This window comes from Scardinius erythrophthalmus (assembly GCF_964197995.2).
Source record: "Scardinius erythrophthalmus genome assembly, chromosome: 20".
NCBI lineage: Eukaryota > Metazoa > Chordata > Actinopteri > Cypriniformes > Leuciscidae > Scardinius > Scardinius erythrophthalmus.
In genome coordinates, this window is record NC_138240.1 from 8,722,578 (window position 1) to 8,750,546 (window position 27,969).

Genomic DNA, 27,969 nt, shown 5'->3' on the forward strand with positions numbered 1-27,969 from the left:
AGTACTTGCAACTCACTCAATTCTTGCATCGATTAGTCCGGTCTGCGCATTCAGAGGACGCGGCTCGCAGGCGGAAGTGCGCGCGCAGGGCGCAGCTTCATTAGCAAGATGGTGGCCACCAGGAGAGGAACACGCGTGGGCTCCCCTGTGAAAAATACTAGCGATGAAAACTCTGGAGCCACGGTATGTAGGGTACCTAAGTAGTTTATCCATTTAGTTAACATGTTGCCCGGAAGTATGAGCGTATGTTTGTAATTGTAGTGCTTTTATGTACTTACAAAAATCAATCGCCGTATGTGTCCATACATGTCTGAGCAGCTGTAGAAAACTTGCGATACTCATGAATCTAGTTCATATTCAAATATAAAATGTTGTCCGGTCGTATTTTGTATAGTATGTGTTGCGTTCTTTCTCGAATAAACAATTATATACACAGTCATACTCTATCTGTAGCCTTGAACTGGAGGTGGGACATGATTGGATCAACATTGGATCAACTCGCCACGTGTGGTGTTCTTGTTATATAGTTGTTAAACAGTTCATAAGTATCCTCTATTAGTACAGTATGTGTTTGTTTACATAAAATATATATATATATATATTTTTCTTTTAAACTCAATGCTGCAATATTTGCCATGTCATCAGGTTCTATACACTTATTTCTATAAAAAGAAAAATAGTTTTTTGAGGGTTTTCAGCATTGGTGAGAAAAAATAAAAAATTAATTTTGTGTGAATATTTCTAAAGATGATTAATAAAACATCAAACCGAACCTTAAATGGACACCCTCCTATAAGATAATTGTCAATCCCTCACTGAGCAGTGGCTATTTTATTTCTTTTAATTGTATTAATTATCCAGGTATAATTAGAATTTTTGACTAATAATACATGTCTATTATTCTACAATTTCTAAATAGTAGCAATAAAGAATGGATAGGTATAGCCAAAGTTTTGACTGGTTGTGTAGCCATGTTGCCAAATATTTGACTTTTAGCACATATCAACTTACATTTATATATGCAAATATTACACTATTCTGAAAAGAAATACTCAAATAATCTGAAGCATATGTTCTTGTTCTCACAGCAGCCTACTCCTTCGACTAGAAGAACACGGCGCAGAACGCTAATGGAGGAAAACCAGTCCCAGTCTGAACTAACTAGCGACTCCCAGCCGGATGAGCCGAAGGACGACAATACCGCCTCTTCCTTAGCAGCAAGTCCACCTAAGCGAGACACAAGAAAATCCATACGTCTCCTTGCTGACAAAAAGCAACCCGACTCTACCCATGAAGCTGATGTGTCTGAGTCAGAATCTTGCTGCTCTGCAGTTTCTGATGTGCAAGCAACACCTAGAATCCGACGGAGTACTGTGGTCCTGGAGAAGCGCACTGCACAGGATGAGTTATCCGAAGCCGAATCCTGCTTGTCCACAGTGTCTGAGACCAATTCTCGTAGAGCCCCTCGCAGCCTGAGGAAACGTGTTCTGACTTCAACGGCCTCAAAGGATGCTGAAAAGGAAGATGATGATGATCCCTCAGGGGCCGAATCCTGTAGTTCTGCTGTATCCCTCACAAAAGTTACTGACACTCGTCGGATAACGAGGAGCCATCGGAAGACTGCTGTTCCAACCACTGAAGCAGATCCATCTGAGGCGGAGTCATGCTCCTCCAGTGTTTCCGGCCTTCGCGGTTCTGTGGTCCGCAGATCTGCACGAAACCAGAAGGTAAAACCGATCGAGCCGATCCCTTTGAGTTTAGACGAAACCACAGACACCCCTTCTTCTCCAATGCCCAGGAAGCTGAGAGGTCGTAGTTGCAAAACAGGAGTTGAAGATGGTGAATACGACTCTGATGCATGCAAGTCCGGTCCCAGCATGAGTCCCTGGAGAGCCACAAGGCGTCAGCCCAAACGCAACACTCTGGTTGGTGAATCAGATTCAGAATCAGTAGCTACTGACGTCTGCACCTCTCAGGGGAGCCCAAGCCCTCAAAGAGGAAGAGGGACTCCTTGTAGTAGCCGAACCGGGTCTTCCAGTAGTGCCCGTGCGGTTCCTGTAACCAGGACAAGAAGTAAAGCAAGATTGACTTCTGATGCCGTTGCCATGCCTGAGGAACAGAAAAAGGGTGAGGAACTTGAACTTCATCATGAAAGTATACCAGTACCTGATGGAGATAAGGCTGAAGACACAGTAGATCAACTGGACAGCACCATCACTACAGACACCAGTGAAGCCCAAGAGTGCACCATAATTGAGGAGAAAGCTGAAGATACCACTGTAGTTCTTGATCAGGGTGAGCCCTTCGAGATGCTAGAACCTCAGAGCAGCACGCAAGACATCAAGCCAGTGGAGGACTGTGAAACTGAATCTCTGATGCCTCAGGAAGAACCAGTGGCTGAAACTCCTGCTACACTAATTGAAGATAAAGAACCAGGAGACATTTCCATGGAAAATAATGAGCCAGAGTTTGTGGAAACAAGCCATGTTTTTGTGGATCAAACATGTATTGAGCAAATGGAGAAAGATACGGTAGAAGCAGCCGCTGAAGATCCTGTACTACCTGTGGTTGAGAAGATCATTGAGGATCAGAGATGTTCTGAACCTGTGACGGAGGATACGGTAGAAACAGCCGCAGAAGATCCTGTACCAGCTGTGGTTGAGAAGATTATTGAGGATCAAACATGTACTGAGCTTGTGGAGAAGGATACGGTAGAAGCAGCCGCAGAAGATCCTGTACCAGCTGTGGTTGAGAAGATTATTGAAGATCAGAGATGTTCTGAACCTGTGACTGAGAGTGAGAAGAAAGGTGTAATAGTTAGTGAGGAAGCTAATGACACTAAGACAACTGAGGATGACTCTGTAACATTGAAGGACCTTGAAGGCCCTTCTACAAGCTCACATTCTCAAGCATATTTGACCACCACAGAGGAAACTTCTAAGGAACTGCCTCCCCAGAAAGAAATGATCAGTTTACTCGACAGCAGTGAGGATGAAGACAGTGCTGATGAAGGTCTGTCTTCAGAGGAGGCTTGTTCACAGGAAGCTGTAGATGTGGAGAGTGAAGATGTGATGTGCCCTGAGGGAAACCAGATGTCAGAAGAAGCAGAGGCTCATGGTAACGGACTGTTTGTCATAGACACTAGACCTGGACTACAGCCTGAAGAACAGTACTATATTGATGACAAGCAAACTAAGGAAGAGGATGAGGATGATTTTGTTGATGAAGAGGGAGACGACGATGATGACGAAGATTCAAAAGTGCTCTTTGCTCCCAAAAAGCCTCTGTAAGTTATTTTTATTGCTGGGATAGTAATGAACTATCCCATTAAATTTTTTCTTTCTAAATATTTAGAGCTCTTCATTAAATACTTAAATTATGTTCAATCTGAAAACATAATTGTTTTTTCTCTCTCTCTCTCTCTTAGGATACAACTATCTAGTTCCATTGACCCAGGTCTGAAAATGAAGGAACTTGGTGGTTTGTACATCAGTTTTGATGGTAACAAGCCGAAGAATCCTTTCAGCAGTTCGCAAACCCAGAAGAACCCGAACAATCAGGATGAGGTAATTAACATTTATTTTATCATTTATTATCCTGGATGAAACATTGTCTTTATTTGACATCTAAAAGCATTTTGTGCAGATGTTTACTGTTCAGTGAAGCTAAAGTTCATCAAAAATGTTGTATTTATTGTGTAGTTGCTGAAGAAGAGTGTTATTGTTCCGGATTTTGAGAAGAAAGATGCTGTGCCACCTTACAAGGAATCAAAGCATTCTGCTAAACTCAAGCGCAAGGTGAGCAGACCAGTTCTTGAAATAGATGATCCTGTTTTCTGTTCTGCTTGTTAGGACTATTCTTAATAAATCCATCTAGTTAAAGGTTATTCAAATCCTTTTTTAACATTTTGGCTGCATTTACACTTGGCATTAACATGCGACCTCTATCCGGATGTTGTCCTCATACACATTGAAAAGACAAGTGTAAAGCGCTTCTGATCGGAATGTTATCCGATCAGCGTGTCAAGGTTCGGAGGTAGTCAAGGACGCATTGTGATCGGATCTCAGTGTAATGTAAGCGCAATCCAGCCATCGTGTCTGCATTCACAGGTGGACGTCACACAAAACCCAGCCCACTGTCATCATTCCCCCTCCTCTCTCCAGGAATTGCTGCACGTAGCTGTGTGGTTTTGCGATACAGTCGAGTGCGAAGTAAATCGCAAATATACTGAAATGTTTGCCTTCGCACCCGAAAGTTGCAGAACCATTCATTTTCTGTAAAGAACGCGCATTTTTCCCACCACAGTTGGCAACGTTCTCAGACCATATTCATACGTTCACACATCATACATTTCTCTGTACCGTTTCCAGCCTCTTCATCCTCCTCATTTTGCGAGATTTGTAAAATGTCCCCCGACTGAAAACTGTTTTTAAAAGAAAACCCACCACTTCAGGTCGACTTTGCACCGGAGCCATTTCCCCCCCCGCGAGAATGCGATATCCGAACTGTTATCCAGATACAGAAGACACTTGATGTGGACAGGTATAAACACACGGTGTCCTGATTGGCTTATCATCCGATCTGCTTGATCGGATCATGGTAATGTTAATGGCAAGTATAAACGCAGCCTTTATGTCTCCTTGAAGGGACAGCTGTTCATCTTAATTCTACATTCTACCAATCTAAAGTTTGGAGAAATGAATTCCTGAAGCAATGAATACTTTAATCCAGCGAGAATACATTATTAAATTGATCAAAAGTGAAAGATATGTATAATGTTACTAAAGATTTATATTTAAAACTACATTTTATTTCTATTCGTCAAATAAGCCTGAAAATTCTTTCCACAAAAATGTTAAGCAGCATGACGGTTTTCGACATTGATAATAATAAGAAATGTTTCTTGAGCACCAAATCAGCATATTAGAATGATTGCTGAAGGGTCATGTGATACTGGAGTAATGGATGTTGTTTTTTGTGTGTATTTTAAAATAAATATATATATATTTTTTTAAAGTCCACATGAAATCAAAATTGACCATATTTACTTTGTTTGCCTAAATTGATCGTTTTGTGGTGAACAATTCATCCATGCAAGTCAATCCACACACACAAAAATTTTTGGCTTCGTAATCTTTAGTCAAAATCTGAAAATACCCCTCCCCTCTGCATTGGAGGACCTTCCCTGATGACGTAGGTTTGACGGCTTGGTTTGGGAAACGCTTAACCACTCCCCTCAAACCGTTAGTCTGCTATGAGCAGAGATGGAGAGGAGGAGCGCTAGAGTAAAACCCTGCCCTCTGTTCAATATTCCGTTTCACTGGGAAATACGTCACAACACTGGAGAAAAGTCGTTTGCAACTTCCGGTTCACGCAGACTTTAATGTAGTAAAGGTAGCCATGATGAATGTAAGAGACTTTCATATAGACTCCAAACTTTTAAATAGTCGTGTTATATGCCACTTTAAACCTTTAATACTCAGGATATGATGTCTGTGTTTTCACTCAGATCATTATAGCAATAGTGTTGAAAATTTAGATTTGTAATTTCCATGCTTTTGATCACATTGTTTACAAGCAATATCTTGTGTCTCATCCAGGCGGAAAGAGAAAAGACATCTGGCGATGGCTGGTTCAACATGAAAGCTCCTGAATTAACAGAAGAGCTCAAAAATGACCTGAAGGCACAGCAGATGCGCTCAGCCATGGATCCAAAGCGCTTCTATAAGAAGAACGATAGAGAAGGATTTCCCAAATACTTTCAGGTCGGTTTGGGAGTCTTTATCAGCAGACTTTTCCCTTCAAACAATTTTTCAAAAAGCCATTATTTCTGAGACAAAAAAACTTTGTGAAAACAAAAAACAAACAAAAATTGAGAATTGTAGTGTTATCAAAATGCTGACATTGCAATTAACCACAGGCATGCCTGTTTAAAGAAAGCAGACAATGCCATATTGTTCTGTTCTTTTGAGTAAAGTTTAGCTCTTTTTTTCAGGTTGGTACAGTGGTTGACAGCCCAGTAGACTTTTATAATTCACGAATCCCCAAGAAACAAAGGAAAAGAACCATTGTGGAGGAGCTTCTTGCTGATGCAGAGTTTAGAAGGTAAGTTAAAGAAACTGGCTGATTAGAATGTAATAAATTATTTATATTCTCAACAATGGGCTTTTATTATTTATTGTTTTAAATTAATTGTCATGTTCTAAAACATCTTTTCTCTTTTAGCTATAACAAAAGGAAATATCAAGAGATCATGACAGAAAAAGCAGCACAGGCTGCTGGCAAGATGAACAAAAAGCACAAGTTCCATAAAAAGAAAATGAATAAATGATTTCACAAGGCAAATCAGATTTTTTTCCTGTCTGTTTTTTTTTTTTTTTTTACACAGGACTTGTTAGCCTTTGTAAATACACAGAAACTAAATTCAGCAGATTGAAAAGGCTATTTTAGTGTTAATCATTTGCATTGCATGTTAAAAAACATGCAACTTGTACAGAGAATTTTTTTTTATATTTTTTAAAGTTTTTCCTTAATTGGATTGCGATTGAATGAAAGACTGATTACTCCTCTTTGACTGTGGATTCACAATAAATCAGGTTCAAACCAAACGTACTACTGTTTTTTTTTTTTCCCTTGTTTTTAAAAAAAAATATTATTAAAGTTAAAAAGTGTATAACATAAAGCTCCTGCTCCCTTTTCCTGATTTGGCATATGCAAGTATATTAAATCAGTGGTTTTCAGTCCTGGGGACCACATTTTGTATGTCTGTCTAATTGTGCAGTTCATGAAGCTCTTGAGCTGATGATTTGAATCAGGCGTGTTAAAGGGATAGTTCACCCAAAAATGAAAATTGTCATTTGTCACCCTCAAGTTGTTTCAAACCTGTATAAATGTCTTTGTTCTGCTGAACACAAAGAAAGATAGTTGAAGACTATCAAGAAGAAACACATTGAAGAATGTTGGTAACTAAACTGCTCTTGGGCCCCCCCAAAAAAAAATATATATATTTTTTTAATTTGTCTTTTTTTAATTCTATGGTAGTCAATGGGGCCTGAGATCTGCTTGGTTACAAACATTCTTTCAAATATCTTCCTTTGTGTTCAGCAGAACAAAGACATTTATACAGATTTGGAACAATCTGAGAGTGTGTAAACGTTGACAGAATTTTATTTTTGGGTAACCTATCTCTTTAAATAAGGGCGATACACAAAATATTCAGAGAAGTGGGTTTCCAGGACCATGATTGAAAACCACTGCATTAAAAGACTAGTTGAACATGTCTTTGGTCATTGTGTCCAGGTGCTTTGTCCACTGTGTCCTGGCTGTGAAGCGTTTCTGTAGAGGTTCTTGTAGATTTTGCTCAAACTGTCCTCAAACACAGCTCTGTGGGGCTTCCCAGTGTACACGGCTGCTCTGTTAGTCCAAAATGTGCCGTTGTCTAAATGAACAGATGGTTCTCCGGGAATTAGCCTGCAGAATGGACAGAACACAATATTTATTGAAAGTCAAATTAAAATTTATAACTGTATATTGCAAACTCAATTATAACAAATTCACATTTTCAAGTATTTATCCATAACTCTTGAAGGCACTTGTTTATGTTATTTGTAACATGTAGGAATATCAGTACAAAACTTAGTATTATACTTGTAGTATTATACTATAATTTTCTTTAATTTACACATTAAAGATATATTCTTTAAAGCTGCAGTCCGTAGTTTCTCCTCTTTTTCGCCATCTCTGTTCGAAATCTGCAATTGCAGTTATTCGCACGGCACAGCGTGGATGAATCCAATGTTTTGAGGAGAATGTGCGGCTGTCACTCACCACGCCGGTGTGGATACTGTCATTCGGAACCAACAAGAATTTTCACCGGAAAATGTCATCTGAACAAGTAAATAACATCCACTGTTCTGACCAACTAAGGGGAAAAAAGCATTGCAGTAAATCGCGCTGATTTAATCTAACAATCACTTATCATATCACGTCAAACCGGGCAAATTATACTTTGTTCTCAAATTGTTAATGTTAACATCAGCATTGTGTGACTACATTTAATGAGTATTAGGGCTACCTGACCTGTACTTCCGTACTGTTACATAATTGAACCATTGAAATGTCTTACCCGTACAGCAGAAAAAAAGCCGTCTCTGCGTTTGTTTTGAACCCCTTCAAAACAGAGTTCACGCCACCTTTAAAAAGCCCTTACGATATTCTTGTTTTCGCATGGGCCCGGTTGCAGTCTCTTCTTTTTTTCTGTAGCCATTTCTTTTGCATTTTACAACAGGTGAATCTCCAGTTGTCACTGGTGATTGTCGCTTGAACCTTTCTGGATCCGCCATCAAATTGAAGTGTTTAATTATATCAAGTGCTGCGAGAAAAGGCTATAAATCTCCACCTCGAATGAATCACACGCAATATAGCCTGCTAGCCGAGACTCCTTATTTATGTGTACAGATGTGACGTAATGTCTCAAAGACATGCTTGAATTTACCGCGGAAATCCACCAGTACCACTGGTTTTAAAAACATCATTACAAGCTTACCGTTTTGAACCGAGCTACGGCATGCAGATAGTTTTGAACACTGGCTAGTTATGTACTTGCTCAAAAATGTATTTTTGATCATTTTTAACCCAAAAAAGTTACGGACTGCAGCTTTGAATTTAGACCAAAAATCCTAAAAAGTTTGAAACGAGGTGCTGTTCACCTGTCCTGCGGCAGCCAGCTGTCAATCACATCATGGTGGGTGGAAACACATGAACTCTGTCTGACTCCCTCCTCCTCACTCTCTTCATCCTGACAACACACACACACACACACACACACACACACTTTAGTTATGGAAAATATTCACTATAAAAACACCACGAAAAAAATGTTTAATCACAATATGAAGTTAGCACATAGCAGTGTTGCTGAATATCCCAAACTAATTAAATTTCTCCAAAATCTGCTAATGCAACGTAGAGTGAAACTAATAAAAGCAGATCCTTTGAACTGCTTGATTAATTAATCCTAGTCCTTCTCTACTTTTAACTCTGAAGTGGATTACACATTTCCTTTCTCGAGCTGGGCTTCAGCCACGCGGAGCTTGGCACCCGACTGTGCCACTGTGGCATCTCTCCTCTCTCTCTCCTGTCTGTAAAAGATGAGCCTGTAAAGACAGCCGTCAGCCTGTAGACCTCCCTTCCAGTGAACATGCGCTCCTTTTTTCCTCTAAGGGAGGATTTGGGGAAGCTTTAGAGTAATTAGAACTCTTTCGCTTTTCTTTCTCGTCAGGGTGTTCCAGCAAAACACGGCGTGGGCGGTGATGCGTTTAAGCGGCCCACGACTCGAGCGAACAGAAAGAATGAGCACGTAAGGTGATTACCTCGTTCACTTCCTGGAAGACAGTGGCAGCACATCCTGACACAATGGATGTGAAGAATACAGAGTGCCTGACAGAATCAATGGAGGACGTTTGAAACACTGACATGTGCCGTAATGAGTGTTTTGGAGAATCATTTTGCATGGGTTAACGTGCGCATAGAATGACAGCATTACATGCGGTTGCGATCTCAGGGTAGACGTACAAAAGAAAGCTTGCAGCGGGGACCAGAGCTGCTGAGGATTCTCTGCACTCGTTTGTGGATCTCCTTTGACTGTGAGGAACTGGATGAACTCTGGAACCTGTAGAAAATGGAAAACAACATGGCTGAAAATACATCTCAAAGGCACCAAAGTCTTGACATAAATATGAGCAATGAAGCCTTGGAAATTCTCCAGAAAATCAATTACAAATGAGTGGTTTGAGGCACCAACTATAATTAATTATTTTTAAAAACTTTTTAAAGAAAAAACTATATTATAAGTCATTTTATAAACTATATGTGTATATATATATAGTACATATATATATATATATAAAATCACAATTTTTTAATTAATTTATATTTATAATATTAATATTATATTGTGAATGTTTCATCTACTGTTTATAAAATATGTAGTTTAAATATTTATACAAAAACCCCCCCCCCAGCATCTACACTGAAATAAATCCTAACAGTACCAGCTCTGACCACTAGTCTGTGCTGTTGCCCTTACATTGGAGCACATTCATCTTGGGAAATACAACTTGTAAATTTCAGACCAGTTAAATCATGAAGTTAAATCACAAATACATATACAGAGACATTTATCTCCAGCCCTGTAGCAAATGCTGATATTTTCATTTTACGCATCTAAATATGCCACAAGAGAGAAAGAGAAGCTCAGATGAGGAATTACCCAGGCATTTGAGCTGTGTCCTTGGATTTAGAATATCAAAGCCTGCATGTGAATAAACTTGCAATATAATACTAACTCACTGAGCTTGTATAAAAAGATAAATGGACAGAATTAATTAGAATCTATATTAAAAAGAATATAGAGGTAAAGAGATCAGCAGATCTGTATGAAAGGTCTTTAATGGCCTTAACGCTGGCAGGCCGTAAGATGGTCTTTATAATTAGCATAAAAGAAGGCCAGAGAGGGCCAGCCTGAACTTTAGAAACCGTCGTTTTCTTTAACCCTCCCCCCATCAGCAGCTCAAAAAGACGTGCCTGATCTCTCATTCTGCGAATCTACGGAGCGAGCCTTAATCTCCGGGCCTGTGACTCCGGTCATGCTTTCAATTGACAGAATAGTATCACACATTTCCCACTATTTACTCTCAAGACTTAGATTGTCTATTGATTTTAAATGTTTGCTCATGCCCCTGCGGAAAAGGAGCCGACGGTAGAGAGAGACTAGCAAACAAACAAACAAACATTTGCCGGTTTCACAGCCGACGTTCAGATCAATGACAAGGGTCTCTTAGAATTTATTAAACTGTGCGTCGGGTCAAACGCATTAGATCTCACTGAAACACAATCAATTGCATTTCCTCTTGTTTACTTAGCAGCTCCCCCCCTCCCTTCTCATAAGTAATGAACAAACATGACCAAACATCAGATTCTGTCATTTGAAGGTGAGGCAGTAAATTCATCTTGTCTGTTGTGTGTGATCACAATATAGATTTGTGGAATGGACGTTCTGTTTACTGGGCTTTGTTTTTATGAGCCGCACATTTAGTCAATATCATGTAATTGGAAATTCACAGGAAATGGGCGAAGGGGTAGCACTTTTAGTTTTGCTCGTTGCACGTTTGCAGGTTCGAGAATGCATGTCATGAAATATGGATTTTAGGAAAGGCACAAGCATGACATATAATAAACACATGCAAGGATAAATAAGTATAATGCTTCTCTATGTTGGTCTTTAATGAAAAAACAAATCAATCCAATGACAGGAATCCGAACAGGATGACAAGAACAAAAACGGTGTTAAATTGCTCTGCAGCAAAACCTGTGCTAAACAAACCGTTCTCTCAGGGAAGAGCGGCTCAGGACTGGACTCTGGTCTCGGAGTGTGCTGGACACAGGTGTGGAATGCTCTTTGGGGGATTTATTTGGGGAACTTCTGGATGCCTGCTTGTAGCACAGAAAACAGGATCAGAATAGGCAAGGAGTACCTTACTGATCAAGCCAATCACTTCGTAACTCACCTGTGAGGGCTTTGATCTAAAGCTTCCAAGGAGAGAGGGATCTAGAGAAGTTTTGTGGGAAAATATGGTGAAATGCATCCTCCACAACACATACAAAAACATCTCATAATACTTGATGAAAAGGTTTTAAAGGGACAGCTCACCCAAAAATGAAAATCATTTAGTCACTGATATGTCGTTTCAACCCATGACTTACTTTCTTCCCGCAGAACAGAAAAGAAACCACACTATTGAGTCTTTCCGTGTCAAATCAACCAAATTTCGGAAACTTCCTCTGCTCAAATGCTCATAGTTTTTCTGTTTGTAGGTTCGAGAATGTGTGTCATCGTCATGAAATATAGATTTTAAAGAAGGTGCAAGGCATGTGGTGGATTCCATAAATAGTGATGAAAGCCAAAATATTAAATGTCATAGATGAATATTTATTAAGTAATCCACTATTCTGTGAGGGGGATCAAAATGTTCACCTGGGGGGTAAAAATGACTTAAAGTACGGTGGCTGAGAGAGCTCAACGTGCTGCAACTGAAGAAAACACATGCAAATAGAAAAACATTAAGAAAAAATCTTAAAGGGATACTTCACCCATTTGCATTACGTTTTGTATTGTTTGAAACCCAGTCATATTTTTGAATGGTCGTGCATTATTCCCTCATTAAAATATGGATTTCAGTGTTGCAGTTCCTGCTTATAATGATGTAAAAATCGTAATTTTGCGTCATTCTAAGCAGGAAGTCCCATATCTTTGTAGAGGGGTTGAGACTACAAACACTCGGTCCTCATTTTTCCAGGGGGTGGGACCCACTCACGCTACAGACCTATTACAGATCAGTGGGTGGGACTTCACTTGCAGAAACTAAAAGCAATATCCGCCATCTTGTTTGGAAGCTAAGCTACCAGGCGCTGTGGAGCCAGATGTGAAGTTACAACAATGGCGGAAGGTACTCAATATGATATGGAAGAAGAGGATTTCAAAAGTCTGATGCTCGAATCAGATGTTCGTGGCTATCTTTACGAGCCGCAATAAAGGAAAGAGCAGCTGAGGCTGATGGAGGAACAGGAGGTGGCTGTTGCGGCGTCTGCAGCCGAGGCAGAAGACCTGCCTGTCGCGGACGAGGAGCCCAGACTGGCTCGAGCTGGGTCAAGAAGGCACCAAATTCAAAATTTATGTTACATTTCGACTACATTTCGACTCACTTTCAATAAAGATTATTGTTCACACGGGTGAAATGCTCCTTTAATCAGTTTTACATCACATGTGTGATCCAAATACTCACAACACAACCAAATACAGAAACACGCTGCAAATGTTCTGCAAGAACAGAACACAACTGTTCAGATTTCCTAGTAGGAAATTATTATAATTTATTTCCTTTCTTAGTAGGAAATAGGATTTGAGAGGGAGTTCATCTCCAATTTCATGGAGCAAAGGCAATAAATTAGAATAATTTCCAACAAGGAAACCCATATTTTCCTACTAGGAAATCTGAGTTTCCTACCGGGAAATCTTTTTTTCCAACTGTGAAATTGGAAATTTCCTATTGAGATTCCTACTAGAAAATCTTAATTTCCAACTAAAAAATAGAAACTTTTCTACTGAGTTTTATACTAGGAAACCTGAATTTCCTACTGGGAAATCTGAATTACCAACTGGGAAATCTGAGTTTCCAACTGGGAAATCTGAGTTTCCAACTGGGAAATAGGATTTGAGAGGGAGTTCATGTCCAATTTCATAGAGCAAAGGCAATAAATTTGAATAATTTCCAACTAGGAAACTCGTATTTTCCTACTAGGAAATCTTAGTTTCCAACTGGGAAATCTGAATTTCCAACCGGGAAATAGGATTTGAGAGGGAGTTCATGTCCAATTTCATGGAGCAAAGGCAATACCGTATTTTCCGGACTATAAGTCGCACTTTTTTTCATAGTTTGGCTGGTCCTGCGACTTATAGTCAGGTGCGACTTGTATATCAAAATTAATTTAGACTAAGATGAAAACATTACCGTCTACAGCCGCGAGAGGGCGCTCTATGGCGGAGTTGTTCAGAAATGACACCAAGGATGAAGAAAATTCAATGGATTCAGTGATGTGGAATGAGATCGCAGGAGCTTGGTGAACTTGTTTACTGGTAACTTGCTTGTTGGACTCGCTGGCTTATGTTAATTTAGCCTATTCAGCCTCCCAGGTATATGTTCTTTATGCTATTGTGTAGCTGAATAACTGTTAATGTGTTGCGTTAACATACCGGACACCTACTCAGCCTGTTGTTCTGTGTGCTACTGTGTAGTTTAATAACTTGCCTTTCCAGATTAAATGTCTGTTCTTGGTCTTGGATTTTGTGAAATAAATTTCTAAATAAATGCGACTTATAGTCCAGTGCGACTTATATATGTTTTTTTCCTCTTCATGACGCATTTTTTGACTGATGCGACTTATACTCCAGAGCGACTTATAGTCTGGAAAATACGGTAAATTAGAATAATTTCCAACTAGGAAACTCGTATTTTCCTACTAGGAAATCTTAGTTTCCAACTGGGAAATTTGAGTTTCCAACAGGGAAATAGGATTTGAGAGGGAGTTAATGTCCAATTTCATGGACCAAAGGCAATAAATTAGAAGAATTTCCAACTAGGAAACTCGTATTTTCCTACTAGGAAATCTGAGTTTCCTACTAGGAAGTCTTAGCTTCCAACTGGGAAATCTGAGTTTTCCTACTAAGAAATCTGAGTTTCCTACTAGAAAATCTGAATTTTCTTCTGGCAAATCAGATTTTTTTAGTAGGAAATATGATTTGAGAGGGAATTCATGTCCATTTTCATGAGCAAAGGCAATAAATTATAATAATTTCATACTAGGAAACTCATATTTTCCTACTACGTAACTCGTATTTTCCTACTAGGAAACTCGTATTTTCAAACTGGGAAATCTGAATTTTCAACTGGGAGTTTCCTACTACGAAATCTGAATTTCCAACTGGCAAATCCGAGTTTCTTAGTAGGAAATATGTTTTGAGAGGGAGTTCATGTCCAATTTATTTTATATATTTTTTTATATATATATATATATATATATATATATATATATATATATATATATATATATATATATATATATATATATATATATATATATATATATATATAGCAAAGGCTATAATAATAAATTATTATAATAATTTCCTACTAGGAAACTCATATTTTCCTACTAGGAAATCTTAGTTTCTGACTGGGAAATCTGAGTTTCCTACTAGTAAATCTGAGTTCCTTAGTAGGAAATAGGATTTGAGAGGGGGTTCATGTCCAATTTCATGAGCAAAGGCAATAAATTATAATCATTTTCTACCAGGAAACTCGTATTTTCAAACTGGGAAATCTGAATTTTCAACCGGGAGTTTCCTACTACGAAATCTGAATTTCCAACTGGCAAATCTGAGTTTCTTAGTAGGAAATATGTTTTGAGAGGGAGTTCATGTCCAATTTATTTTATATATATATATATATATAGCAAAGGCTATAATAATAAATTATTATAATAATTTCCTACTAGGAAACTCATATTTTCCTACTAGGAAATCTTAGTTTCTGACTGGGAAATCGGAGTTTCCTACTAGTAAATCTGAGTTCCTTAGTAGGAAATAGGATTTGAGAGGGGGTTCATGTCCAATTTCATGAGCAAAGGCAATAAATTATAATCATTTTCTACCAGGAAACTCGTATTTTCCTACTAGGAAATCTTAGTTTCCAACTGGGAAATTTGAGTTTCCAACAGGGAAATAGGATTTGAGAGGGAGTTAATGTCCAATTTCATGGAGCAAAGGCAATAAATTTGAATAATTTCCAACTAGGAAACTCGTATTTTCCTACTAGGAAATCTTAGTTTCCAACCGGGAAATAGGATTTGAGAGGGAGTTCATGTCCAATTTAATGGAGCAAAGGCAAAAAATTAGAAGAATTTCCAACTAGGAAACTCGTATTTTCCTACTAGGAAATCTGAGTTTCCAACTGGGAAATTTGAGTTTCCAACAGGGAAATAGGATTTGAGAGGGAGTTAATGTCCAATTTCATGGAGCAAAGGCAATAAATTTGAATAATTTCCAACTAGGAAACTCGTATTTTCCTACTAGGAAATCTTAGTTTCCAACCGGGAAATAGGATTTGAGAGGGGGTTCATGTCCAATTTCATGAGCAAAGGCAATAAATTATAATCATTTTCTACCAGGAAACTCGTATTTTCAAACTGGGAAATCTGAATTTTCAACCGGGAGTTTCCTACTACGAAATCTGAATTTCCAACTGGCAAATCTGAGTTTCTTAGTAGGAAATATGTTTTGAGAGGGAGTTCATGTCCAATTTATTTTATATATATATATATATATAGCAAAGGCTATAATAATATTTTTCCTACTAGGAAATCTTAGTTTCCAACCGGGAAATAGGATTTGAGAGGGAGTTCATGTCCAATTTAATGGAGCAAAGGCAAAAAATTAGAAGAATTTCCAACTAGGAAACTCGTATTTTCCTACTAGGAAATCTGAGTTTCCTACTAGGAAATCTTAGCCTTCTACTGGGAAATCTGAGTTTTCCTACTAAGAAATCTGAGTTTCCTACTAGAAAATCTGAATTTTCTTCTGGCAAATCAGATTTTTTTAGTAGGAAATATTATTTGATAGGGAATTCATGTCCATTTTCATGAGCAAAGGCAATAAATTATAATAATTTCCTACTAGGAAACTCATATTTTCCTACTACGTAACTCGTATTTTCCTACTAGGAAACTCGTATTTTCAAACTGGGAAATCTGAATTTTCAACTGGGAGTTTCCTACTACGAAATCTGAATTTCCAACTGGCAAATCCGAGTTTCTTAGTAGGAAATATGTTTTGAGAGGGAGTTCATGTCCAATTTATTTTATATTTTATATATATATATATATATATATATATATATATATATATATATAGCGAAGGCTAGAATAATAAATTATTATAATAATTTCCTACTAGGAAACTCATATTTTCCTACTAGGAAATCTTAGTTTCTGACTGGGAAATCTGAGTTTCCTACTAGTAAATCTGAGTTCCTTAGTAGGAAATAGGATTTGAGAGGGGGTTCATGTCCAATTTCATGAGCAAAGGCAATAAATTATAATCATTTTCTACCAGGAAACTCGTATTTTCCTACTAGGAAATCTTAGTTTCCAACTGGGAAATCTGAGTTTCCAAATAGGAAATCTGAGTTTCCTACTAGTAAATCTGAATTTTCTACTGGGAAATCCGAGTTCCTTGGTAGGAATACGATTTGAGAGGGAGTTCATGTCCAATTTCATGAGCAAAGGCAATAAATTATAATAATTTCCTACTAAATATCTTGTATTTTGCTAGTAGGAAACTCATACTTTCCTACAAGGAAATCTGAGTTTCCTACCAGGAAATCATAATTTCCTACAGGAGATTCTGAGTTTTTTAGTAGGAAATATGATTTGAGAGGGAGTTCATGTCCAATTTCATTAGCAAAGGCAATAAATTATAATGATTTCCTACTAGGGAACTAGTATTTTCCTAGTAGGAAACTCTTAGTTTCCAACTGGGAAATCTGAGTTTCCTACTAGGAAATCTGAATTTCCAACTAGTAAATTTAAATTTCCTACTGGGAAATTTGAGTTCCTTGGTAGGAAATATGATTTGAGAGGGAGTTCATGTCAAATTTAATGAGCAAAGGCAGTAAATTATAATAATTTCCTACTAGGAAATTTGTATTTTCCTACTGGGAATATAATTATCAAATATAATTTGAGAGGGAGTTCATGTCCAATTTCATGAGCAAAGGCAATCATTTATAATAATTTTCTACTAGGAAATCTGAGTTTTCCTACTAGGAAATCTTAGTTTCCAACTGGGAAATCTCAGTTTTCCTACTAGAAAAATCTTAGTTTCCAACTGGGAAATCTTAGTTTCCAACTAGTAAATCTGAATTTCCAACTGGGAAATCTGAGTTTCTTAGTAGGAAATATGATTTGAGAGGGAGTTTATTTCCAAGTTCATGAGCAAAGGCAACACATTATAATAATTTCTTACAAGGAAACCCGTATTTTCCTACTAAGTAATCTTAGTTTCCAACTGGGAAATCTGAGTTTCCTACTAGGAAATCTGAATTTTCTACTAGGAAATCTTATTTTTCTACTAGGAAATCTTATTTTTCTACTAGGAAATCTTAGTTTCCAACTGGGAAATTAGATGTTTCCTACTGAGTTTCCTTCTAGGAAATCAGATTTTCCAACTGGGAAATCTATGTTTCTTAGTAGAAAATATGATTTGAAAGGGGGTTCATGTCCAATTTCATAAGCAAAGGCAATAAATTATAATAATTTCCTTGTGAAGTTCGTATTTACCTACTAGGAAACTCATATTTTCCTTCTGGGAATATTATAATTTATTGCCTTGCCTATAATTCATATGCAAATATGATTTGAGAGGGAGTTCATATCCAATTTCATGAGCAAAGGCAACAAATTATAATAATTTTCTACTAGGAAATCTTAGTTTCCAACTGGGAAATCTGAGTTTCCTACTAGGAAATCTGAATTTCCAACTAGTAAATCTTAATTTACTACAGGGAAATCTGAGTTCCTTAGTCGGAAATATGATTTGAGAGGGAGTTCATGAGCAAAGGCCATAAATTATGATAATTTCCTACTAGGAAACACATATTTTCCTACTAGGAAATCTGAGTTTCCTAATGGGAAATCCGAGTTCCTTGATAGGATATATGATTTGAGAGGGAGTTCATGTCCAATTTCATGAGCAAAGGCAATAAGTTATAATAATTTCCTACTAGGGAGCTCGTATTTTCCTAGTAGGAAACTCGTACTTTCTTACTAGGAAATCTGAGTTTCTTAGTAGAAAATATGATTTGAGATGGAGTTCATGTCCATTTCCATGAGCAAAGGCAATAAATTATAATAATTTCCAACTAGGGAGCTCGTATTTTCCTAGTAGGAAACTCGTACTTTCCTACTAGAAAATCTGAGTTTCTTAGTAGGAAATATGATTTGAGAGGGAGTTCATGTCCATTTCCATGAGCAAAGGCAATAAATTATAATAAATTTCCTGCTAGGAAACTCATATTTTACTACTAGGAAATCTGAATTTCCTACTGGCAAATCTGAGTTTCTTAGTAGGAAATATGATTTGAGAAGGATTTCATGTCCAATTTCATGAGCAAAGGCTATACTAATAAATTATTATTATAATTAATGTATTGCCTTTGCTCATTCAATTGGGCATGAACTCCCTCTCAAATTATATTTCCTACTAAGAAACTCAGATTTCCTAGAATTGTCATTTTGACCCCCTCTACAAAATAGTGGATTATTCAGTAAGTATACATTCATGACATTTCATATTTTGGCTTTATTCTTCATCTATGTTTTTTCACCAGACAAATAATTATCAAAATTATTTTTTTTTAGCCGGGGGCCTCTGGTTGAGTTGACACTGAATGCAAGGTTTTTATGCCTTGCTAAAATCTTTCTGACCCAAATAACTGTTTTTTTTTTTATTATCCCTATACACAATGAAAGTCAGTAAGGCTCCAAAACAACACATTTTTCAAAATATCTTTTGTGTTCCACAGAAGAAAGTCATACAAGTTTGGCGCGACATGAGGGTGAGTATCAACAGTATCATAGTGACCTGTGAGGTTTGCTGTGTAGCTCTGTGTTCGCAGTTGTAGCGGGCTTTTTTTAGCAGCAGATGTAAGACCACATGTCGTGGGGGACATCAGCGACGTGTTTGGGCTTCGGGGCACCTGCAAACAGAAGATTCAATCAGCTACGTTGCCCATTAAAAGATAAATAAATCGCTCATCTCTGATTTAGCAGGTGAAGCGACATGCATCAACACTCCATTGACACACAGAGCATTGATTATTCAAATGAATTTGACTTTCATTTCACAGTTAATCACTTCTCTTGGAAGGTGAAAGTGAGTAGAAACTTAAGAGGGAAGTTACTCAGACAGACTCAGGTGTCTGTATAAACTCAACTCTCAGACTTCAATTAGTCCATTTGCACTTCATCTAAATAGTAAAGTGACCATGCGAGTTAATGAAACAAGCTATTAAGTTTTCATGCAAAACAAGTGTGCTGACTTTAAGCACACATAAACCGAGCGAGCTAATCTGCTGAAATAAGAGGGAAGAATTTGCTAATCACGGCCTGACTCTTAATTACTTGGGTTAATTGTAGCCTGGGGATTTCCTTTGAAAAGGCTACCCAATTTTTAAAAGGCCTGTGACAGAAAATGCCATGATGATATCAGACACAAATCCAAGAGCTGCCTTTTATACAATGACAGCTTTGATATTTGCACCCCGGGACGTACTGTTGTTTTTTGAAAACACGGGAAAAGAAACAAGCGGGAGAATTGATGTTTTTACTTCAGTCAAGAAAACGGGTGGAGATTTTGACACGGCTGTCTGTCTCCTGTAATCAGCTCCTTCACAGAGGAAATATTGTAAATAATAAAAGTTTGACAGGTATAAAAATATAATAAAAATATAACCGCATACATGTTAGTTGACCTGAGCTAATGTTCTGTATCCCCATGAACACTCCATAAACACTGCTTCCGTTTTATCATTCAACTTCACCCACCACGAATGGAGCCTGAGGGACCGTCTCTTTCTTAAATGTGTAGGGCCCCAGTTTGATGTGACTGAGTCGTTGTCTGGCCTCCTCGGACAGCTGACACATCTTGCGGTGGGTGTAGGGTGAAGGAGCACGGCTTTGGGACGCCACCGTTGGCTTTTCGTATCCACAGGATGGCGCTGTGACTGGTTTCTTCTTTGCATTTGCAGGGCAAGTTCTCACACGACAGGGCTTAGTAGAAGAACGATTGCTTAACTGGATAGGAATAAAGACATATTCACTTAATGTTTATTAATAGTTGCAATAATTTGCTAAAAATGTCAACTAAAACTATTAAAAATCATTTTTGGCAATTGAAATAAAGCTGAAATAAAATCAAATATAAATGTTAGATGAAAAATTCAAACTAAAGCTAAAAAACTAGAAATTAGCTTATGTTAAAGTAATAAAATTACAATTAAAGTTGACATGAAACTGAAGTTGCAATAGTCTTTTCTTCCCTATTGTGATGTATATCGACTATAAATGTAAGGCGGGACTTGATTTTGTTGTCAAATGTTGTCATTTGATGTTATGTGAGTGACAGGTTGTCCCTCCCTCACACTAGTAAACACGTCATCAGAGAAGATAAGAGATGCCAGTGCAAGAGGGAGGGGAAGTTATTTTGATGAAAGATTATGAGGGAATAATAAAAAAAAAATGTTGCACGGATAAACCGTTTATAATAAATACAGCAATATTCCATAAAAAAAATAAGAATGGTTGGTGACTTTAAAGCTAAATAGAAATGTAAAGAAAAAATCTCATAAAGATGTCAAAAGCACATAAAAATACTAAAACGTAAATTAAAATAAAAGCCAATTCAAAACATCAATAAATACTATAAAGACACGCTGACAGTTGTACATGAAGCACAGTGAGATCAAACTAAATTATATTTTGTTTTAATGATTTTTAAAACATGCAGAAGCTCAAAGAGAAAACAAACAGAAAAATAACTACATTTTGTGAAGATGATGTAAAGGTGAAAAAAAAAAGAATGTATGGTTGCTATGTGGTTATTAAGCACATGTTTATTAGCATATTGATTTGCTATGCAGTTGCTATGGTGTTTTTGTAGTAGTGGCTAGGCAGTTGCTAGGACTACCCATACCTGTTTATATATTATTGTGTTTCCCTAAATGTTTTTTATTGCCCATTTTATCATCTGCCAGGAATAAAACATTGATTTGATTATTAAAAGAAATAGTACACCACTGAGATATCATTCACGTCCATACGTTCGGTGTCTGTTTAAATCACTTAATAGTACTGCATGGCCCCCATATTTTTGGAAACAATCATAATTTTTCTGTCTGGTGCCACTAGTGGTACAGAAATTACACTCTTCACCTTTAAAATAAAAGAAAGAAAAGAAGATCCCAGAGGAAGCGAGTATAAGGTCACGCTTTATTGTAGGGATATTGCAAACGTCTTTCTGTTCGTACGGTGCTAATCCACTAATTTCCTTGTTATGTACACATGTAACCTGATGCAAACCTTTCCTCAGTGTTCCAATCTTACCTTTTGCAGGCAAATGACTTCAATAACTCTAATCTCAGCTAACATAATTCTGAGCCCCAATAACTCTGTTCCTGCAGGCGCTGCCTGGGTAAATACGTTTTTAAAAATGTTAATTGCATTTGATGGCCGGCCTCAACCTAATATGATAATGGCATTACATGGATGTAAAAAACAACGATAATTTAAATGCTAATTGGAACATCCTGGCATATTAAGTCATTTTTAAAAAACAGAGAAAGAAAAAAGTAAATCCTGATAGCGATTGCTGTTTGAAGAGTCGAGATTTAATGAAATTAAACTAAGTGGCTTTTTCTCCTTTTATTCTTCTCTCCCTCTCTCTCTTCTTCCCTTTTCTTTGGACGGAGGGACAAAGAGGCCGTTTTAAAGCAGGAGTCGCGCTTGTCTGATGTGATTAGTGGCTCGGCTGGTGTTGGTAATGGGAGATAAAGCCGGATGTCCTTGAAACAACAAAGCCAGCACCACAAGTAGCTTATTAAACAAGAAACAAGCGGCGTTCAAATGCATGCAAATCGCGCCGAGAAAGCCCGCTTTACAGAATGCCGTGTCAAGTCCGAACTAGAGACATCCACAAAGGGACGACTGAATCGCACATGAAACGGGCCCGACGAGACGGTCAACAGCAGAAGCGGTCTAACGAGGGTCTGAGAAACTTGACATGAAGGATGCAGACTCAATCAGCGATTCTAAATGGAACGAGGGGTCTGCGAGCATGTAATGGAAGAAACAAATTGGACCGGTCAAGTCCAACTGATCAGCGCCGATCCGGGTAGAAACGAGCCAATTCTCTGTAATTACCTGCATTGCAAAAAGAACATCCTGAAAGGGGGTGTGAGGCCACTAGAAGGACAGCAGCAAACAGAACAAGTGGCACAGATGGCAGCAGGCAGTTTGATTGACAGGGAGACCCATCATACTCCCACATACATCTAAGAAAAGCCTCGTTACGCGAAAGTCATTTGATCCTTTTCGTTTAAACCTCAGCGTTTCTTTTCATTTAGCACCACAGATAATTGCTCCGTTCCAAAACATAACGAGCGGCAGCATCGTGCGGCCGTTCCAGAAGCCAGGAGCCTTAAAAGGCAGCTGCCTATGTAGGCAGGCGAGGCAGTACGCTAGCTTTTGGAACGGAGCTAATACCAGCTGCAATGTAATGGCAATAACAAAAGCCCAGAGACTTACAGACATGGCAGGCTGACCATGTTTCACATCACACTCCTCAATAATAGACGTCGTTGAGAACTCCACTTTGGGAGAGATTCCCTGGGGGAACGAGACAGAGAGCAGAAAAAAAAAAAAAAAAAAAAGCATCACAAAACTTTTCGGATGATGAAAAGACAGAGGGCAAATGCAGATAATAACACTCTTGGCAGATCAATTTACCAAAACAATCTACGTCTTCAAGCAAATATCGTGAAAATGGGACCGGCTTTTAAGATGCATCAGAGATATGACAAAAACGCTGAAAGGAAGACACACGCACGGGAAAGGAGATGGATCTCTTCATCAGAATCTCTCTCTCTGGGCCGGGGCTTCTGGGACTCAAACGAGGGCCTGGATACAGAAACTCCCGGGTGTCGTCTTCAAACGTGGCCAGGATCTCACCCTCTGCACGATCAAATGAAAAAAATACATGATGGAATGGTGAATTCTGTCCTTTTTCTTGACAGCTCTGGGTATTCAAGTTGTTTCAGGGTAATAAAGCTGTTTCTTTGCGTTTTAAAGCAATAACGCAGCAACAGAAACGAATGAGTGTCAGATTGTGTGCAAAATAAAAAGATCAGCCCAAGAGACCTCCATCGAAAGCAGCATGATTTATGCATACAGTAATGGGAGTGCTCGGTCCAATAATGTATGTATTCCCTTGCTGATGTTGTTTAATTTTTTAAATTGTACTAGCAGGTTTGAGAATTCAGCCGTTGCATCGACTGCAAAAGCTGGAGCCTTCAATCAAAGCTGAGCTCAAATGTAATGTTTTTTTTGTTTACAGCACTATGGTGGAGAACTCAATCAACAAACTCAAATATCTGTTAGTGTTACAGCTGGAATGGATGTGGGATCTTACCTGGAGGAACCAGTTGAATGAGCTCTAAAGATGTTGTATCATCTGCAGTGGAGGAAACAAACATGATGGAAAGGTATATAAGTTTATTGATCTGAGGCTTATGAAAGAACACAGGACAAACTGAAAACAGCCCAAAGGGTTCTTACTCTCCAGATGCTCGGCTACAGCACCCGGGTCAACCAATCCCACAAAGGTCTGTTGAAGAGAATGGGAGAGGACAAATAGTAAGATAGCATATGTCAAAGGCTAAAATTAATTAAAGTCATTTTGATAAAGTCTCACCTTCACAAACACCATTTTTTCATGCAGCAGCAGAGGGAAAACCGGAGGAACACACTTGGACTTCTGGTACTGGCCCATTATCCGAACACTAACATACATGTCCTCTTGGGATGGTAACACCACCCCTGGACAAGTGATCTATAGGAGGAAACACATTTTATACCTAATTTTACACCGTTATATAATCTTTCATGGAATGTGAGGCATACATTTTGTCATCAGCAGGTCTCGCAACTAATTTTCTAGTTTTGTGCACATTTAAGCATTTTACACAAAAATATTAAAGTCGGCATGAAACAAAAGTTCGATCATTATCTCTATTGTGTTGTATTTCAGAGTGAAACAGCTTCTGGAATGAGAAAAAATGTAGGACGGGACTTGATTTCGTCTTTTGGGAATTGATTGCGTCGTAGGAAGGAAGTTGGGCTTTACTAACTAAATGGAGGCAGATTGAATGCCAGTTTGCAGTCAGTTGTGGAGGATATTTAGTCCCATTTAGTTGTCGTTTCTAAGGGAAGGCGAGGTTAACGTTTTTGATTAAAGATTACGCAGGCACATGAATTTTTCACAAAATAATGATGTACACGTATAAATCATTTATAATAAGCACTGCAATATAGAGTGGTGCAGGTATGATGCCAAAACCCGGAAGAGTAATTCGATGCTGGTTCCTTCAAGATTTTCCTATGGGGTTTTATAATGGGGTTTTTTCGATTTATGTGTAAAATAAAGCCTGTGGTAAATATTACTTGACGATATTTCGATGTTTTTTGTTCTACAACGTACACTGCACACACTTACACCCCAAACTGTCTAATCTAGTTATTTATTAAAAACGTAATTTTTCAAAAATGAACATAACTGCAATTGAAAAACCCCATTATAAAACTCTTCCAGGGTCTGACGACATACCTGCACCACTCTATTCTGTAAAAAAATAAGAATTGTCAATATTGATTTCATTGCGACTTTATGCAGAACTACTGTTTTCAACATCAATAATAAGAAATGTTTCTTGAGCACCAAATCAGCATATTAGAATGATTTCTGAAGGATCATGCGACACTGAAGAGTGACGTAATGGATGATGAAAGTACAACCCCTGGCAAAAAGTATGGAATCACCCCTCTCAGAAGATGTTCATTCAAATGTTTAATTGTGTAGAAAAAAAAAACAAGCACATATATGCCACAAAAAAATTTTCACTGAACAATCCAAACTTCTGGCTGTATAAAACACTTTAAAAAAAAAAATTAAATAAATAACTATAGTCAATTATAACAGTTTTTACAGATCACACAGAGGAAACAAATATGGAATCACACAAATCTGAGGAAAATTATATGGAATCACCAAATAAAAACACTACTAGTACTTTGTTGCACCACCTCTGGCTTTTATAACAGCTTGAATTCTCTGAGGCATGGATTTAACTAATGACAAACAGTATACTTCATCAATCTGTCTCCAGCTTTGTCTTATTGCAGTTGCCAGATCAGCTTTGCAGGTTGGAGCCTTGTCGTGGACCATTTTCTTTAATTTCCACCACAGATTTTCAATTGGATTGAGGTCCGGACTATTTGCAGGCCATGCCATTGACATTATATGTCTTTCCTGTAGGAATGTTTTCACAGATTTTGCCCTATGGCACGATGCATTATCATCCTGAAAAATGATGCTACCATCACCAAACATCCTTTCAATTGATGGAATAAGAAAAGTGTCCAAAATCTCAACATAAACTTGTGCATTTACAGAAGATGTAATGACTGTCATCTCTCCCATACCTTTACCTGACATACAACCCCATATCATTAATGATTGTGGAAATTTGCATGTTTTCTTCAGGCAGTTGTCTTTATAAATTTCATTGGAACGGCACCAAACAAAAGTTCCAGCATCATCACCCTGCCCAATGCAGATTCGTGATTCATCACTGAATGTAACTCTCATCCAGTCATCCACAGTCCAAGATTGTCTTTCTTTAGCCCACTGAAACCTTGTTTTTTTCTGTTTAGATGTTAATGATGGTTTTCGTTTGGCTTTTCTGTATGTAAATCCCATTTCTTTTAGGCGATTTCTTACAGTCCGGTCACAGACATTGACTCCACTTTCTGCCCATTTGTTCCTCATTTGTTTTGTTGTGCATTTTCTGTTTTCAAGGCATATTGCTTTAAGTTTTCTGTCTTGGCGCTTTGATGTCTTTCTTGGTCTACCAGTACGCTTCCCTTTTACAACCTTTCCATTTGATTTGTACTTGGTCCAGATTTTAGACACAGCTGACTGGGAACAACCAACATCTTTTGCAACATTCCGTGAAGATTTACCTTCTTCGAGAAGTTTGATAATCCTCTCCTTTGTTTCAACTGACATCTCTCGTGTTGGAGCCATGAGTTATGTAAATCATCTTGGTTCAAAACATCACTAATGTGTGCAAGCACTCTTTTTTAACTGCAGACTAATTAGCAGTTGTAATCAGATACAGGTGTGTGTTTTAGAAATGCAAAGTGCATGGTGATTCTGATTCCATATAATTTTCCTCAGATTTGTGTGATTCCATATTTTTTTCCTCTGTGTGATCTGTAAAAACAGTTGTAATTGACTATAGTTTTTTTTTTTTTTTTTTTTTTTAAGTGTTTTATACAGCCAGAAGTTTGGATTGTTCAGTGAAAATTGTTTTGTGGCATATATGTGCTTGTTTTTTTTTTCTACACAATTAAACATTTGAATGAACATCATCTGAGAGGGGTGATTCCATACTTTTTGCCAGGGGTTGTATATATATTTACCATGGTCTTTCTGAATACTCGATTGTGATTGGCTGGAAGGTGTGCAATAAAACCGTTTAATGCACAGGTAGTTCCAAGTCAGTTTAATCACCATTCTATATTATTGCGCTGCTTTCATTGAAGCACACACCCGGTATCAGCCCCGGTATCAGTCGTCCCATCTCTACCTTTAAGTGATACTTTTAAAAATGTATGGAATGTATTAAACCAACGTTAATAAAAAAAAAAACAACTACTACATTTTAAAATATTTATTCTTTTTTTTGCCAACATCCTTATATCTTTCTTTCTTTTTGTCTGCCAGATACACAATAAAGCCTGCAGATAAACAGTTTTGAATATCCACTTTATAGGATTTACCTGATAATGTTAAATATTATCAATTCATTTTCATTTTTCATTGTCTTGCTTATCTCCGAAAGTATGAATGTCTGTCGTGTGATCGTTTTGATTACAGTATAAAAAAATCCTGCAGAAGATCATTTCTCTCAAAGTTATGCGTTATAACGTAACGTAATGCAAAACAAAACCAAAAGATGCTAACAGCTTGGCTGAAAATCAAGCATCTTTGCTTGTGCATTGTTTTTTAATAAACACTTCGGAGGCTGGAGTGAATGCAGCTACATGCTTATTAACATGTTTCTGCTAGTTGCAACTTTTGATTGATGTCTGATGGACTGACTTGGTCCTCCGTGATAGCAACTTGTTGCTAACAGTATGCTAACACGAAAACTCCTATCATAACACATGCACATTGGAATATTTTTGTTTCTGTTGAGAATGGGACGCGTGCTAATATACTCACAGCTTGGATTTCCAATTCGACCGTGCATTTGAGCGCTTTTTGTCGCATTTGTGAGGCTGAAGGCTTCTTGGGCGGTGTCAGTCCGCCCATGTTTTTTTTTAAACTTGGTTGCTATGACAACACACACAGCGCAAGCGGCCGTGAAACTACGAGGAAATGACGACACTATCAAGTGACAAAATAAATATGGGGGAAATAAAGCATTGCTTTTAGGCAGAACTTCAACAAAGTTTTTC

At 37.8% G+C, this 27,969-nt stretch overlaps 2 protein-coding genes across 4 annotated transcripts; one reads left to right on the top strand and one right to left on the bottom strand.

Annotated features, from left to right (window-relative positions):
• Positions 1 to 65: 65 nt before the first annotated feature.
• Positions 66 to 6,605, top strand: dnttip2 (deoxynucleotidyltransferase, terminal, interacting protein 2; the record flags this gene model as incomplete). 2 transcript variants are annotated; one of them, XM_081348840.1, is made up of 7 exons in its annotated part: positions 66 to 183; positions 1,089 to 3,286; positions 3,428 to 3,566; positions 3,702 to 3,797; positions 5,601 to 5,765; positions 5,996 to 6,105; positions 6,226 to 6,605. In XM_081348840.1, the coding sequence occupies 7 exons, from the start codon at positions 109 to 111 to the stop codon at positions 6,329 to 6,331; spliced, it is 2,889 nt and encodes a 962-aa protein (XP_081204966.1). In that variant the 3' UTR covers positions 6,332 to 6,605. The 2 variants fall into 2 exon arrangements, with proteins under 2 accessions (XP_081204966.1, XP_081204967.1); XM_081348841.1 differs by having other exon boundaries at positions 109 to 183; positions 1,092 to 3,286.
• spata6 (spermatogenesis associated 6) lies at positions 6,383 to 27,842 on the bottom strand. Of its 2 annotated transcripts, XM_081348842.1 has the most exons (13): positions 27,734 to 27,842; positions 24,140 to 24,277; positions 24,004 to 24,052; positions 23,858 to 23,899; positions 23,276 to 23,400; positions 22,975 to 23,055; positions 20,218 to 20,466; positions 19,256 to 19,370; positions 11,568 to 11,608; positions 11,384 to 11,490; positions 9,574 to 9,670; positions 8,709 to 8,797; positions 6,383 to 7,470 (listed from the first exon to the last, which is right to left on the bottom strand). In XM_081348842.1, exons 1-13 carry the CDS (start codon positions 27,821 to 27,823, stop codon positions 7,287 to 7,289), a joined length of 1,407 nt encoding a protein of 468 aa, XP_081204968.1. In that variant the 5' UTR covers positions 27,824 to 27,842; the 3' UTR covers positions 6,383 to 7,286. The 2 variants fall into 2 exon arrangements, with proteins under 2 accessions (XP_081204968.1, XP_081204969.1); XM_081348843.1 differs by lacking the exon at positions 22,975 to 23,055 and having other exon boundaries at positions 6,384 to 7,470.
• Between the last annotated feature and the right edge of the window lie 127 nt (positions 27,843 to 27,969).

Coding starts and splice junctions, on each gene's coding strand:
- spata6 (XM_081348842.1), bottom strand. CDS start 27,823: ATGGGCGGACTGACACCGCCCAAGAAGCCTTCAGCCTCACAAATGCGA. Junction 11,609..19,255: donor CTACACAGCAAACCTCACAG/GTCACTATGATA, acceptor AAACTTCTCTAG/ATCCCTCTCTCCTTGGAAGC. Junction 9,671..11,383: donor CGCTCTTCCCTGAGAGAACG/GTTTGTTTAGCA, acceptor CATTTTCTACAG/GTTCCAGAGTTCATCCAGTT.